The sequence below is a fragment of the Barbus barbus genome (genome assembly GCF_936440315.1).
Source record: "Barbus barbus genome assembly, chromosome: 2".
Classification (NCBI taxonomy): domain Eukaryota; kingdom Metazoa; phylum Chordata; class Actinopteri; order Cypriniformes; family Cyprinidae; genus Barbus; species Barbus barbus.
In genome coordinates, this window is record NC_136730.1 from 40,012,797 (window position 1) to 40,025,382 (window position 12,586).

Sequence of the window (12,586 nt, forward strand, 5' to 3'; positions counted from 1 at the left end):
TTTTCAGCTGATGATGTGTGTCCGTTGGACTCTGTTTTCCAGGTTCGTCATCTTTGCGTTTATCAAATGCTTTTTCCAAAAAAGGCCATTTGTGGGGCCTTCCAAACTATGAGATGTTAGCTCATTGCCCAATTATGAGTAACTTCAGGGAAAAAGAAACCGAGCTTGTTTTGGACATTAAGTGAGCTAGTTCAGGACGTCTAGGGAAAGTTAAATTTATCCCAATCTCAGGCAGAGCAACGGTCAGACAAAAGCAGCTGAATTTGGACCGAACAACGCAGAAGAGGAGAACTGATGTCTTACTGAGTTAACAACATGGCAGTAATGGAACAGTTCTGGCTCTTAATCAAATCTATGTCTGTTCGTAGAGAAGCTCTGTAGAGCCTCATACATTATTTTGCAGGATGAGAAAGCAGAGCCAAGTCAACCCACTCAACAGCCATTAAAAATGAACAGCTTGTGCCGTTTTTGTACAGTTTGCCAGGCTGGGATGAACTTATTTGGCTAATGCATAAAGGCACTTTATGTTCCTTTTTTTTGTTAGGCCTCTTACACATCTTAATCAGGCATGACACAATAAAAACAGTCTCTTCAGGGTAAATTTCAAAATTTCAAATTTCAAAAATCTCAGTTTTCAGTGACCAACTGCAAAATGCTGCTAATGTGTGGAAAGAGGCCAAAATGAATAGAAAATATTTTCAAAAATATTGCATTTGTGTGGACTTGGTAGGCCGGTCACTGTGAAATATCAGCCCATAACTGTTCATTATTCATCAGCTATCTTCAAGTCAAATCAAGTGTTATATTTTTGTCATTGATATACTATGTTTGTTAATATTTTGAATTTGATTTTATTTTTATGTTTTAATTTTTCAAGTTTTAGTTTGAGTTTATTTAGTTTTAGTCATTTTAGTACTTCAAGTTAAACTAAATTAAAACTAGCTAAAAATATAAGTTTAAGTTTTTTAATATTTTATTTCAGTTGATGCTTTTTTATTTAGTTTTAGTTAACAATAATAATACTGGTCACATCAAGTCACTGGGTCAATGCTGTAAAATTCATGAATTATGAAAAAAATTCAATTTCAGCTTTAAGGCAGCTCTATATTAGACAAAAGTGTCATAATTCATCTCAATTACTCAATGTTGTTTCAGTTCAGTTTAGTAAGTGTCAATGTTGTAAAGTTTGTGTCATTATCCAGCTTAATTCAGTTCAAATTTTATAGTATTATTATAATATTATGACTAATATTACTGAATATTAATTCTGTCTTTTAAACCCCAAAATATCTTCAGATGGGCAGTATTCATTGTGGACTTTGCCTTTGGTTTAATTCAGCATCTGTGAACCAAATATAATGGGCTTGTAATACTGGTATAGTGGCATGTTTGTGCTGCATTACTTTACCTCTATCAAACACGAGGAAACAAATGCAGTGTCATAAACTTCTAAACCATTTCCCCTTGTTTTTCCCCCTTCTTCTTTCTCTCTTTCTCAGGGTTCAGGAGGAAGGAATTTCGTGGCAAACTGGCCATCGCCATAACAGCAAACTTTATCAACAGAAACACCACCGCTGAGGCAAAGGTCGAGGAGATAAGTGGAGTTGCCTTCATCTTCAACCAGAAATTCTTTCAGGATCTCAGACAGGAAACTGGTGAGCAATATGCGCCACATTAGCCACTAAAAATACACCACATTAGTCTAAACTAAGCATCCAGCTCCCTGGATATTAAAGAAATATCTCCCAACCATCTCAACTATGTACTTTCACCTCTTCCCGGCATTTCCCGCGATGTTTTCCATAAGCGTGTCAGTGTTATCTTCTGCTAGGAGTGGCCATATTTCAGTTATCATCTTCGTGCTCTGATTTGTCACGTAAATGTTTATCCTCCACGGATTATGTGCTTCCTCCCTTCAAACACTTACGTATGCTTTGTATACCTGTCGTGACTCGTACCCCTTTGAAACTGAATTCCTTTTAAATCCTGTATTAAACTCACTCTGACCTCATGAGATTCGTTTTGTCATATCACAGGCATGAAGATGTTACAGATGAGTATCTCTGACAGATTTAAGTAATAACACAATTTTGTCTCTTTCGTAGGGATTGATTTAGAGAACATCGTCTACTACAAAGACAACACACATTACTTTGTCATGACAGCTAAGAAGCAGAGCCTGCTGGACAAGGGTGTCATCATTCATGTGAGTTGGTTGCTTTTCTCTGTGGGAAGTATTTTTCTCGGCTTCCTGCAAGATGGACGGACCAGGCACCTAAAACACAACAAGAGTCCAGAGGCGTATAAACACTCCTATGGAGCACATGTTTATCAAGGGGAGAGAGACACAGTCACAAACGCTCTCTGGTACTCTCAGTTCTTGGGCCTCTTCTTTGACGCACATTAGAGTTGTTGACACTGTCTGTGCTGATCTGATTCACGCAGCGAGTCGAGTGCTAGAACTGAGTGTGCGGCTGACAGTCTTCACCTATTTTGGACTGTGGCCAGCTTTGAAAAGTCATCCAGTCTTTCCTCAAGCCCTTTTTTTACACTGTCTGAAGGCAGATATTTTATTTAATGTCTGTTTTGCAAAGATCTGGATTTTTCTAGTCAAGGTGAAGTGTGTAATTTCTGCACCACTAGTGCCACCCCCAGTATGCATATATGTACATATATATATCAAATATTGATTTCTTTTTCATTGATATGCTTTTTATATTTATATTTTTATATTTAAGCATCCTAACAACAAGATCAATTTACTTGAGGAACAAAGTTGCATAAGATATTAACACTTATTTTCAGAGAATAATTTTTTGTTTGTGTGTTTTTGGTGTTGTTTTCACTAGCATGTATATATGCGTGTGTGATTTTGAAGAACTGCACTACTATATTCTCCAAAAGGTCTCGAAAATGTGGTGTACTCAAGTAATACAATATTTTACTTAGATCTTGTTAACATGAGTGTGCATGTCTTTAATATTTTCAATATTAAAATATAAAATCATTTTAAAACACGTTTTTGGTGATTGTACCATGATTTTACAATTATATTCATCAAATTGAATTGGGCATTTTACAGCCTGAACATGAATTAGTCATTTTACATGCTAAAAAGGTCTGATTATCTGATATTTTAAGACTTACTGACCTTGACACACGCTCATAACTGTATTTGTGTTTCCTGCATGTTTCTTCATGTTTGTCTCACTACATGACTTTAATTTAAACATTTATAATATTTTTAACTAAATTGTTTCACTGTTTAATTTTTCTAAATAATAATAAATAAATAAATGATATCCTTTTAATAAGGCTTGAATGCATACTTTTCAATTTATTTTAAAAATAGATCCATGCAAAAATTTACCATCTTGACCCTTAAACTAAAAAAAAAAGTTTTTTTTGTTCTTTGGTTGAAAAGTCTCCAGTCTTGTACTGAATTAGCACTTTTTAGTTTAATCACTCAGTCATTAAGTCCCACCTTATGTTTTTTTTTTCTCATAATAAGTTTCATTCAAAAATGTCATATTTCATAAGTAAAATGCATTGTAAATTGTGTTTCATGTTGACCAAAGAACCAGCTCACAGCGCATAATCTGTCAGTAGACATTAGTTTTGAATTGCTTGCAGGCTAAAGAATCAGTCAGTGGACATACTATATGTTTGGTGTGGTAACAGAATTTTCTGTATTGTCTAGGATTATATCGACACTGAGGCACTGCTGAACAGTGAGAACGTGAATCAAGAGGCTTTGCTGGTGTACGCACGAGAGGCAGCCGACTACGCCACCCACTACCAGCTGCCCACGCTGGACTATGCCATGAACCACTGCAGTCAGCCTGATGTGGCCATGTTCGATTTCACGAGCATGCACGCCTCAGAAAGTGCCGCTCTTGTCCGGGAAAGGTTTGGTCACAGTGTGCTGGTGGCACTAGTGGGAGACAGTCTTCTAGAGGTGAGGAGAATACATTACTGTGTAGTTATACTTAAATAATCATTGTGTTTATTTATATTTCTGATTATTACGTTTGATTCTTTTGACGTGTTTGTGGTTGTCTGTCTTACTGTAGCCCTTCTGGCCCATGGGGACCGGCTGTGCCCGCGGCTTCCTGGCAGCCTTTGACACGGCTTGGATGGCAAAAAGTTGGGCGCAGGGTAGAAATCCACTTGAGGTGCTGGCAGAGAGGTCAGTGAAGGTCAAATTTAACGTGCGCAAACAATAACTGCACACACAGTCACACAGCTCCATATGAATACGCCACCATGTTTTCATCAATAACATATGACTATTTGGTCATACTAAATAAATCAGTAAATCTATATATATATATATATATATATATATATATATTATTATTATTATTATTTTTTTTTTTTTTCAGATTTCAAAGATGTTGAAAGTGTTTATGCACTTAAAATACTAATAATAGCTTGTTTATGTAGTTGTTTTGTTTTTATTCTTCTAGGGAGAGTCTGTTCCGATTGTTACCTCAAACAACACCTGAAAACATAGCCAAAAACTTTGATTTGTACACCATAGATCCAGGAACACGCTATCCCAACCTTAATTCAAGCTGTGTCAGGCCACACCAGGTGAGATGACATCACTCTCTGTGTACAGTAGACCTATATTATCATTAAAAAAATCACATGGTAAAATCACTGCAGTTCACAACCTCAAGTGAGTTATTGCTTTTATAAAGCACTTATGACAATGAGGATAAATAAACTAATACACTGCTGCCCAAAAGCTTGGAATAATTATGTTTTTTTATTTTTTATGTTTTTGAAATAAAGTCTCTTATGTTCAGCAAGGCTGCATTTATTTGATAAAAAAGTAACATCATATGTAACAGCAAATATCGTGCAATATTATTTTCTGTTTTACTATATTTTAAAATGTAATTCATAATGGCAAAGCTGAATTTTTGCAGCCTCAGATTTTGCTGCTTAATATTATTTGTGGAAACCTATACCAATACCATTCATTGAAGTCTCAAGGTACTGTGAGTAAGATATTAAATAAAAAAAGAAATATATATTTTGACATATATTTTGACAGTAAAGACATTTATAATGTTGATAAAGTATCCTGATAAAATATTAAGCAGCCAAAACTCTTTTCAACATTTATAATAATTTGAACCATTATTAATAATTGAGCACAATTCTTTAGTCTTTTTTAATCTAAAAATTATTCCAAAGTTTTGACGTGCTGTATGTAAACACAGCAAATAAATAAATTTGCATAATTGTAGACCACTTATAGTTGCCAAGGGAATTGGCACATTAATATAGTAAAACAGTAATATGCAAATCTGCTTTTTTACTGTTTTTGTTGTTGTTCAACAAGGCTTTAAACATGGCTCATCCAATCAGAATTTAGAGATGTAAATATGAATTTTATACATTCACTCTCATTGAAACTATCATTACTGTTTATTTTTCTCCTTTGCAGGTCCGCAACAACTATATCTGTGGAGAGATGAAGCCGTGCTCTCTGGAACGGGCTGCCACGATACGCCGCCCTGTCAACTTGGCCAGGCGAGGTTAGAAGAAACTTCTAATCATTCTAACACAGATCTATAATTATCCCCCACTCTTTTACTTGAGTGCACATCCGAGAGTTCCTCAAGAGTTACCGCCACTGTATATGAGAGCTGAGATTTGCATATCGTAATCATAGACAACAGGCAAGTAACTCGAGTTAAGATGAGTGTTTACAGCTTTCCTACCTTCTGCAGATAACAGGCAGCTCCTGTTTTAGGAACGTTCTCAAAACAGCAGAGCGAACGCACTCCTCCCACGATGTGGCAGGTTCAGGGAGAGGTAGAATTTATTTCTGCTGAGGGAATTCGACCCAGACTGAGATTTGTTATTACCAGCAGAGCCAAAGTGAGAAGATTACTACCCTAAGTAAAGAGTATGGAATGCTTTTGTTCATAGAAAACAGCAGCATGAACATTTCTCCAAGTATCTTTATTTGTGTTCCACAGAAGAAAAAGGTCTTGAAGGACATGAGAGTGATTAAACAATGACTGAATTTTTATTTTTAGGTGAACTATCCTTTTAATGTGATCTTTCCTTTGAAACTTTCTATTAAATAGATTCTAAAATATACACTACTGGTCAAAAAAATTATTTTTAGTTATTTGAAAAAGGTCTCGTATACTTAAAAGTCTGCATTTATTTAACTGAAAATACAGTAAAAATACTGATACTGTGAAACTATTTAAAATTACTGTTTTCTATTTTAAATAATAAAATGTCTTCAGAAAAAATCAAAAAAATCTTCAGAATCACATGATCCTTCAGAAATCATTCTGATATGCTGATTTGGCACTCATTATTATTGCTACTATATTTTTGTGGAACACATGATACACATTTTTAGGATTTTTTGATTCAAGAATGAAAAAATAAATAGAACATACAAAAAGCGATAATGCTTGATAATAGTTTGAAAAGTTTCATGAGCACCGAATCAGCATATTAGGATGATTTCTGAAGGATCATGTGACACTGAAGACTGGAGTAATGATGCTGAAAATTCAGCTTTGCCATCACAAGAATAAATTACATGTTTTTCATGTAACAACCAGCTTCAGCAGATTTTTGAGTTCTCTCAACTTATTTTTGTAGGAGATTCTCAACTTTTTGTTGCATAAACTTATAACAACAAGTTGAGAAAACTCAAAAATATGCTGAAGCTGGTTGCCTTAAAATTTTTTAAGTTGGCTCAACTTTTTTTTGGGTTGATCAGTTACAAAATAAAATTTTTCTCTGTTTGTGTGTGTGTTTAACAGAGTCTGAGATCAGGCCGAGTCGGTTACTGACGTGGTGCCAGAAGCAGACAGAGGGCCACAGGGGTGTGAATGTGACTGACCTCACTTCCTGCTGGAGCAGTGGCCTGGCTCTCTGTGCTCTCATACATCGCTTCAGACCACAGCTCATGTGAGATTCTTTACAACATCTCTCTTCTGCAGGAAACATCATCAGAACACTGTCATTTCCTTTTATAAATTTCACATTTAAAATCTGTACCTAATATTGCGATCAGTAGAATCACCTAAAGTATTGTTTCTAATTATTTGATTGACACTTGCATAGTGTTATGGTAGTACTATGGCACAGTGTAGCTAATGATATTGTATGATTACCATTATTCATATACAGTACCATGGTATTTACATGGTACTCCAAGGTACTTAATAGAATACTGTGGTATTATCATGGTGTATATTTAAATATTGCCATGGTACCTTGTGCAAAAATTACATGTTTTCTAGATTGTCCAGAATTAGGTTTAAACATGGTAGTACAATAGTGCCATGTCCAAAAATACATGCAAATATTGTCCATTCTAAAGGATGAATCCGCCAATCTCTAGTAAAACAGTAGTTTACATGACACTTTGATAATGTTCATCTGATGAGTGAAACATTAGCAATGGAATTAAGTCGTAATAAATAGTTTAATAAATATTTGGTCTGCTTCCTGACATGCCCACAAATCACATTCTGTTTTGGTAACCATTCCAGTCAACTCTCCTGTATGTTTATTAGCTTTTGCCTTTGCACAGTTAGTTACTGTGTAATCCTAAACATGAGCAGGACATGTGGAAAGCACTTTGACCCCTTGAGAAATCGCTTTCCCATGTTACAGCTTTTTTCCTTCAAAAACAGATATCCTGCTACACGATACTTATTCTTCTAAACAGTGTAACGTTTAAACTTCAGCGTTCTTGGCTGAGAAAGCGTTTGAACAGCATAACCATGTGCAACATTTCACACACTTTATCAAGGGCCATTTTTCAAGTCTGTCATTTGAGATTATCAAAAGTAGCTTAAAGAAAGCAGAGAAGTTTCACAGCGGCACATTGTCCTTTCTTTGCATAAATGTCAAGAGGGCAGCTTGTTTAATGCTCTCTGTTCTTATCACCTTGTTTCTTGTAGTGATTACGACTCGCTCAATGAGCAAGACTGTGCCAAAAACCTTCAGCTGGCATTTGATGTGGCGGAGAAGGAGTTTGGCATTAAACCTTTCATCACAGAGCTGGCAGCTGGTCAGGAGCCGGACAAGACCAGCATGGCCAACTACCTCTCCAAGTTCTACGAGCTCTTCCGGGGAACGCCTCTACCTCCATCAGGTAGATCACAAACTCTTTCATTACAACCCTATTAGAATCACTGGCTGTGTTTGGAATGGTAAACTAGTATACTTGCATACTTGCAAAATCAAGTACACTATTGTTTAAAAGTGGGTCGGTTTTTGTAATGTAAAGTCTCTTATGCTCACCAAGGCTGCATTTTCATTTTTTAGCAAAAATACAGTAAAACTGCAATATTGTGAACAATTTAATAATTGTTGATCAATTTTTGTCAGGACACTTTGATGAGTAGAAAGTTTCAAAGACAATTATGTAATAATTTGTAACATTTATAAGTGTATTTACTGTCAATGATTCAATGATCTACGCTAAGCTAAGCTAAAAGTGCTACCGCCAGACCCGGAGATCGGCTGAATGGATTCAAAAACGGTCAAACTCAACTGTTTAACTCTTGGGGAGTTGTAAAATGAGCCTATTTCCAAAAAAAGTGGAGTGTTCCTTTAAAGGTGTTCAAAAATGAACCTTTTACATGGTCCACAACCTATTATCTGCTTTGTGTGTGTCTTCCACCTAGTTAGAGTTTGCATAAGGTGTGTCCATTAAGGAAACACACAATGCATTTATGGAAAACCCCTAAAGAGAAGCATTTTATCTGGCCTTTTGCCATCAAACATTTGTGTTACACAATTCCTTCTGTCACGCAGTCATGCCAGGAATGCATGTCTGTCTGAAACCAGGTTACCGCCCTGCAGATCTGCACATCACCACAGTGGAGGAGGCCATAAATATTCCAAAATATATATCGTCTGGCCTCAGATACTTTAAAACAGCAGAAGCACATCTGATGTCAACTAAATGACATGCATTCAGATAGCTTCTTCTAGGACAATCAAGCTGCAGTATGAGGCTTTTATGTGTGTTTGGTTACAATGCTTATTTGTTGTAGTTGTTTATTCTCAAATGTCATGCAAATGTTTGTCATGTGGTTTATTGTAGATTCAAAGCAAGATGGAGATGCAAATAATGAAAAATATCCATCAGGTTCTCCCAGACCTGTTTACAAGTCATTGAGCTTGCTTCAGCCTCGTAAACGCATACCCAAGGTAGTATACACCGGTTTTGATTTATTAGAAGCACCTTTACAGTTTGGGTTTGGTGGACTGTCTTAGTTTGCTGAAGTTTGGACATCACCTTCTAAACCAAAATATAACTTATTTTTCCTTAGAATGACAAAAAGATTGAAGACAATGACGCCATATACAAGAGAAGACGGAAAATTAGTTACTTAGAAGAGGTCGGTATTATAGTATATAGTAACATACCAGTAAAAGCATGTGAAACTAGAACTGCTCTCTGATTGGTCCACTTCTCTTCCAGCCAATCAGATCTATAAACCAGAATTCTTCTGCATCCAATGAGGGCCGGGAACTGAAAGAAAACAAGGTCAAGTTTATGGCCACTCAACTTCTAGCAAAATTTGAAGACAGCACAGCAAGCTGCTCTATTCGTAGACAGGTAAATACTATTTTGTCTGAACTCACGGCATCAGTAGAGGATTTACATTACATTCTCTTAAAGGAATAGTTCACCTGACAGTGAATATTCTGTCATTGTTTACTCTCTCTTATATCATCGCACTATTTCTGTTTTTCTTCAGTGGAACACAAAAAGAGCTATTTTGCAGAATGTTCTTGCTGCTCTTTTCCATATAATAAAGGTGAAGGCTGTAGAGCTCCAAAATACACTGTAAATGTGCTCTATATGTTTTGTGCACAAAACTGTCTGAAGCCATACAATAGATTTTTGTAATTTTTTTATTGTCATTCACAGAATATCTCTGCTGGTGCTCTAACGTATCTTTGACAAACATTGAAATATGATACGTCATAATGTGTTGTACAAGGTTTGACATCAAGATATGGAGCTGGATGGTTTAAGGCATATTGGTTTTTCAATTACATAAAAATAATGACAAAATTTAGGGGTTAACTATTCTTTCACCTTTTGGCTTTCTCAGTGTTTCTGTACTTAGTTAATCTCTTCTTTCTCTTTTCTTCCCTCTGTCCTTCTGACCCTGGCTTCCTTTTCTCTGAAACTGTTCCTGGTATAATGATTTCAGTCTGACTCTAATGATGAGAGGCCTCCAAGACCTCCAACGCTCGATATGACCGATAGCCCTCTCTTTAACATTATCAAGAAGAAAGTCCCACCACCCCCACCCCCTAAAAAACAGGTAGAACCTCCAAAGTCAGTGTACACCCACAAACAAAAAGTACCATTTATCACCTATTAGCTGTCACATAATCTAAATAAAGTATTTTTTGGTAATATCTTTTGAAACCTTTTAAATCTCTACACTCTTTAAAATAAAGGTTCTTTATTGGCATCTGTGGTTCTATAAAGAACCTTTGAAGTTTTCCATTCCAATTTAAAAAAAAAAAAAATGTTCTTCAAAAGTGTTTTCTAAGAAAAGGTTCTTTAGGGAACCAAAAATCATTCTTCTATGGCATTCCTGCGAATCTCTGCCTCTTTGTAGATTCACTACAAATTTTCCCCAAGTTTGTGTATTATCAGTATGACACAGCCCATATCCAGCGCTGCCCACATGTGCTGTGTGTTCACAGTTTCCGTCCATTGCCTGTGTGCGACACTCTGAGGAGCCCTCGGCTCCTCTCTTCCCCTCGCTTCATTCCAGTCCTCTGAATCCGCGGAGGAAACCACTTCAGCCGACTCACACACACACTCACACACAATCAGAGGCAGAGAACACAGCTGATTCAGACTCAGGAAATACAGCCACCTGCCACTCAGCAGTGCTGGTCATGAGAGCAATGCTCCAGCGCCTCCAGAGGGTGGAAGAGGAGATTAGCCAGGTGAACAACCACCATCTTCCTTCTGGTCTAATATGTGTATTATAAGTAGGGCTCCTCAAGTTTTGAGATATGCTCAAATATATATTTAACAACAACATTAAATTTATCGAATGCAGGTGGAACATTCTTTATAATGGGTGCCACATTTGTCCCTCATTAACATGGACAAGCTAGTATTTTGTCTTTATTTTTTCTGGCAATATTTAGTAAACAAATACATTATTTAAAATACTTGAAGTATTTTTCCCAGGATTAGTGTCAACCATGTTACCATCATGAGAATCTCTTATTAAAGTAACATACTGCTCACAATTACATTATTGTACCTTAAAGTAGTAAATGTTCCTTTTTATCACTGCATCAGGAGACAGATCTTAAAATGTCAACCCTGTTACCATGAGTTTTTTAGTCAAGAATTGATTATTAAAAACAGGATCATTAAATAATATATAAATAGTTAAAACAGTCAACCCTGTTACTATTAACTTTTCTAAAGGGGAATAGTAACATCCCAACCTATATTGAGTTTTTACTTTGCCTGAAATGGTGCAGTACTATTTATTATTACTTAAATACATTATTTTCTAGACAGAATTCCTACAAGCTAAGAGAAATGCATTTAATTCATCTTTTCAGAGTGGAAAATGCATCCATTTCATAGAATGTCCAATTTAATACATTTACCAATTTTGACACCATTTGACACTTTAGTGGACAGGGATCTAACCACAGATTTTCCTGCTCACCAGAGGCTCAGTCTTTATTCTCTTCCACTTTTTTCTTGCTGTTTTCTTCCTACCGGCTTCGCTCAGAGGAAAACCCAGACTCAAAAGGCCAGGGAGTTTCATAAAAAAAGCATAAAGGAGAAGGCTGTGCATTTGAGTGCTCTGTTCTCTGGCGAGGCCTGCTCTCCACATCAGGTGACTAAGTTACTTCGTTTGTTGGCTTTCCTCACTCAGCTGCTGTTGCATGCCCTGCGGTTTTATCCTGTGATCACTGAGTGACTGAGCATCATTTCATGTACCTGCAGTCTTTGCAGATATGATCGCATACTGAGTAATTAATTCCCTGAACCCCCGCTCAGCCATAATTGGTTAATAATCTGTGTAGCAGAACAGATGTGGGTCAGCTGAGGACATACTGCAGTGCTCGGTACATACAAATGACCTGTTTTACTTGAAAAGAGTTAATAAAGTCAATGAATGCCAGTGGACATCATAACATATTAGGTGGTATTTGGTTGTTCTTTGAAGAAATTGTTGGTATAAATTTTTCTCTCAATTCTAAGAGGGTTGGTAACTTTCACATGGCTATCTTAGTCTTATAAAGGGGTCTGGGCTGCTCCTGTAAGCGTTTAAATTGATCTCTCAGACTGGAAAAGCTTTGCTTTTTTACTGCACACATAAGGGGAAACCATTAGTCCAGGTGTCCACAGATGATTCAAACATCCTCATTTTCTGTGCATTTATTATATGTCCTAGAAGTACTATGTGCTTCTGTGAGAAAATGCAGTGGGTGAAAAAACAAAATAATTAGATAACCAAAAATCATCTATCTGCAAAAACTGATGCTAGTTCTTCTCTCAGTTTGTGTGAATTGC

At 36.4% G+C, this 12,586-nt stretch overlaps 1 protein-coding gene across 13 annotated transcripts in view; it reads left to right on the forward strand.

Moving 5' to 3' along the window:
• Window positions 1-12,586, forward strand: part of LOC306879395 (F-actin-monooxygenase mical2b-like) — a 63,238-nt gene that overhangs the window by 38,194 nt on the left and 12,458 nt on the right. For 9 of the 13 annotated variants that reach the window (XM_079432301.1, XM_079432308.1, XM_079432307.1 and 6 more), the window contains exons 6-19: window positions 1,500-1,655; window positions 2,106-2,206; window positions 3,701-3,958; window positions 4,074-4,189; window positions 4,470-4,596; window positions 5,462-5,552; window positions 6,810-6,957; window positions 7,959-8,152; window positions 9,110-9,216; window positions 9,339-9,407; window positions 9,491-9,628; window positions 10,233-10,346; window positions 10,738-10,986; window positions 11,799-11,906. In XM_079432301.1, coding sequence (XP_079288427.1) covers window positions 1,500-1,655; window positions 2,106-2,206; window positions 3,701-3,958; window positions 4,074-4,189; window positions 4,470-4,596; window positions 5,462-5,552; window positions 6,810-6,957; window positions 7,959-8,152; window positions 9,110-9,216; window positions 9,339-9,407; window positions 9,491-9,628; window positions 10,233-10,346; window positions 10,738-10,986; window positions 11,799-11,906 — 1,976 coding nt within the window. The remainder of the gene's footprint in view (window positions 1-1,499; window positions 1,656-2,105; window positions 2,207-3,700; window positions 3,959-4,073; window positions 4,190-4,469; window positions 4,597-5,461; window positions 5,553-6,809; window positions 6,958-7,958; window positions 8,153-9,109; window positions 9,217-9,338; window positions 9,408-9,490; window positions 9,629-10,232; window positions 10,347-10,737; window positions 10,987-11,798; window positions 11,907-12,586) is intronic. The other 4 variants (XM_079432304.1, XM_079432303.1, XM_079432313.1 and 1 more) reach the window with 1 other exon arrangement.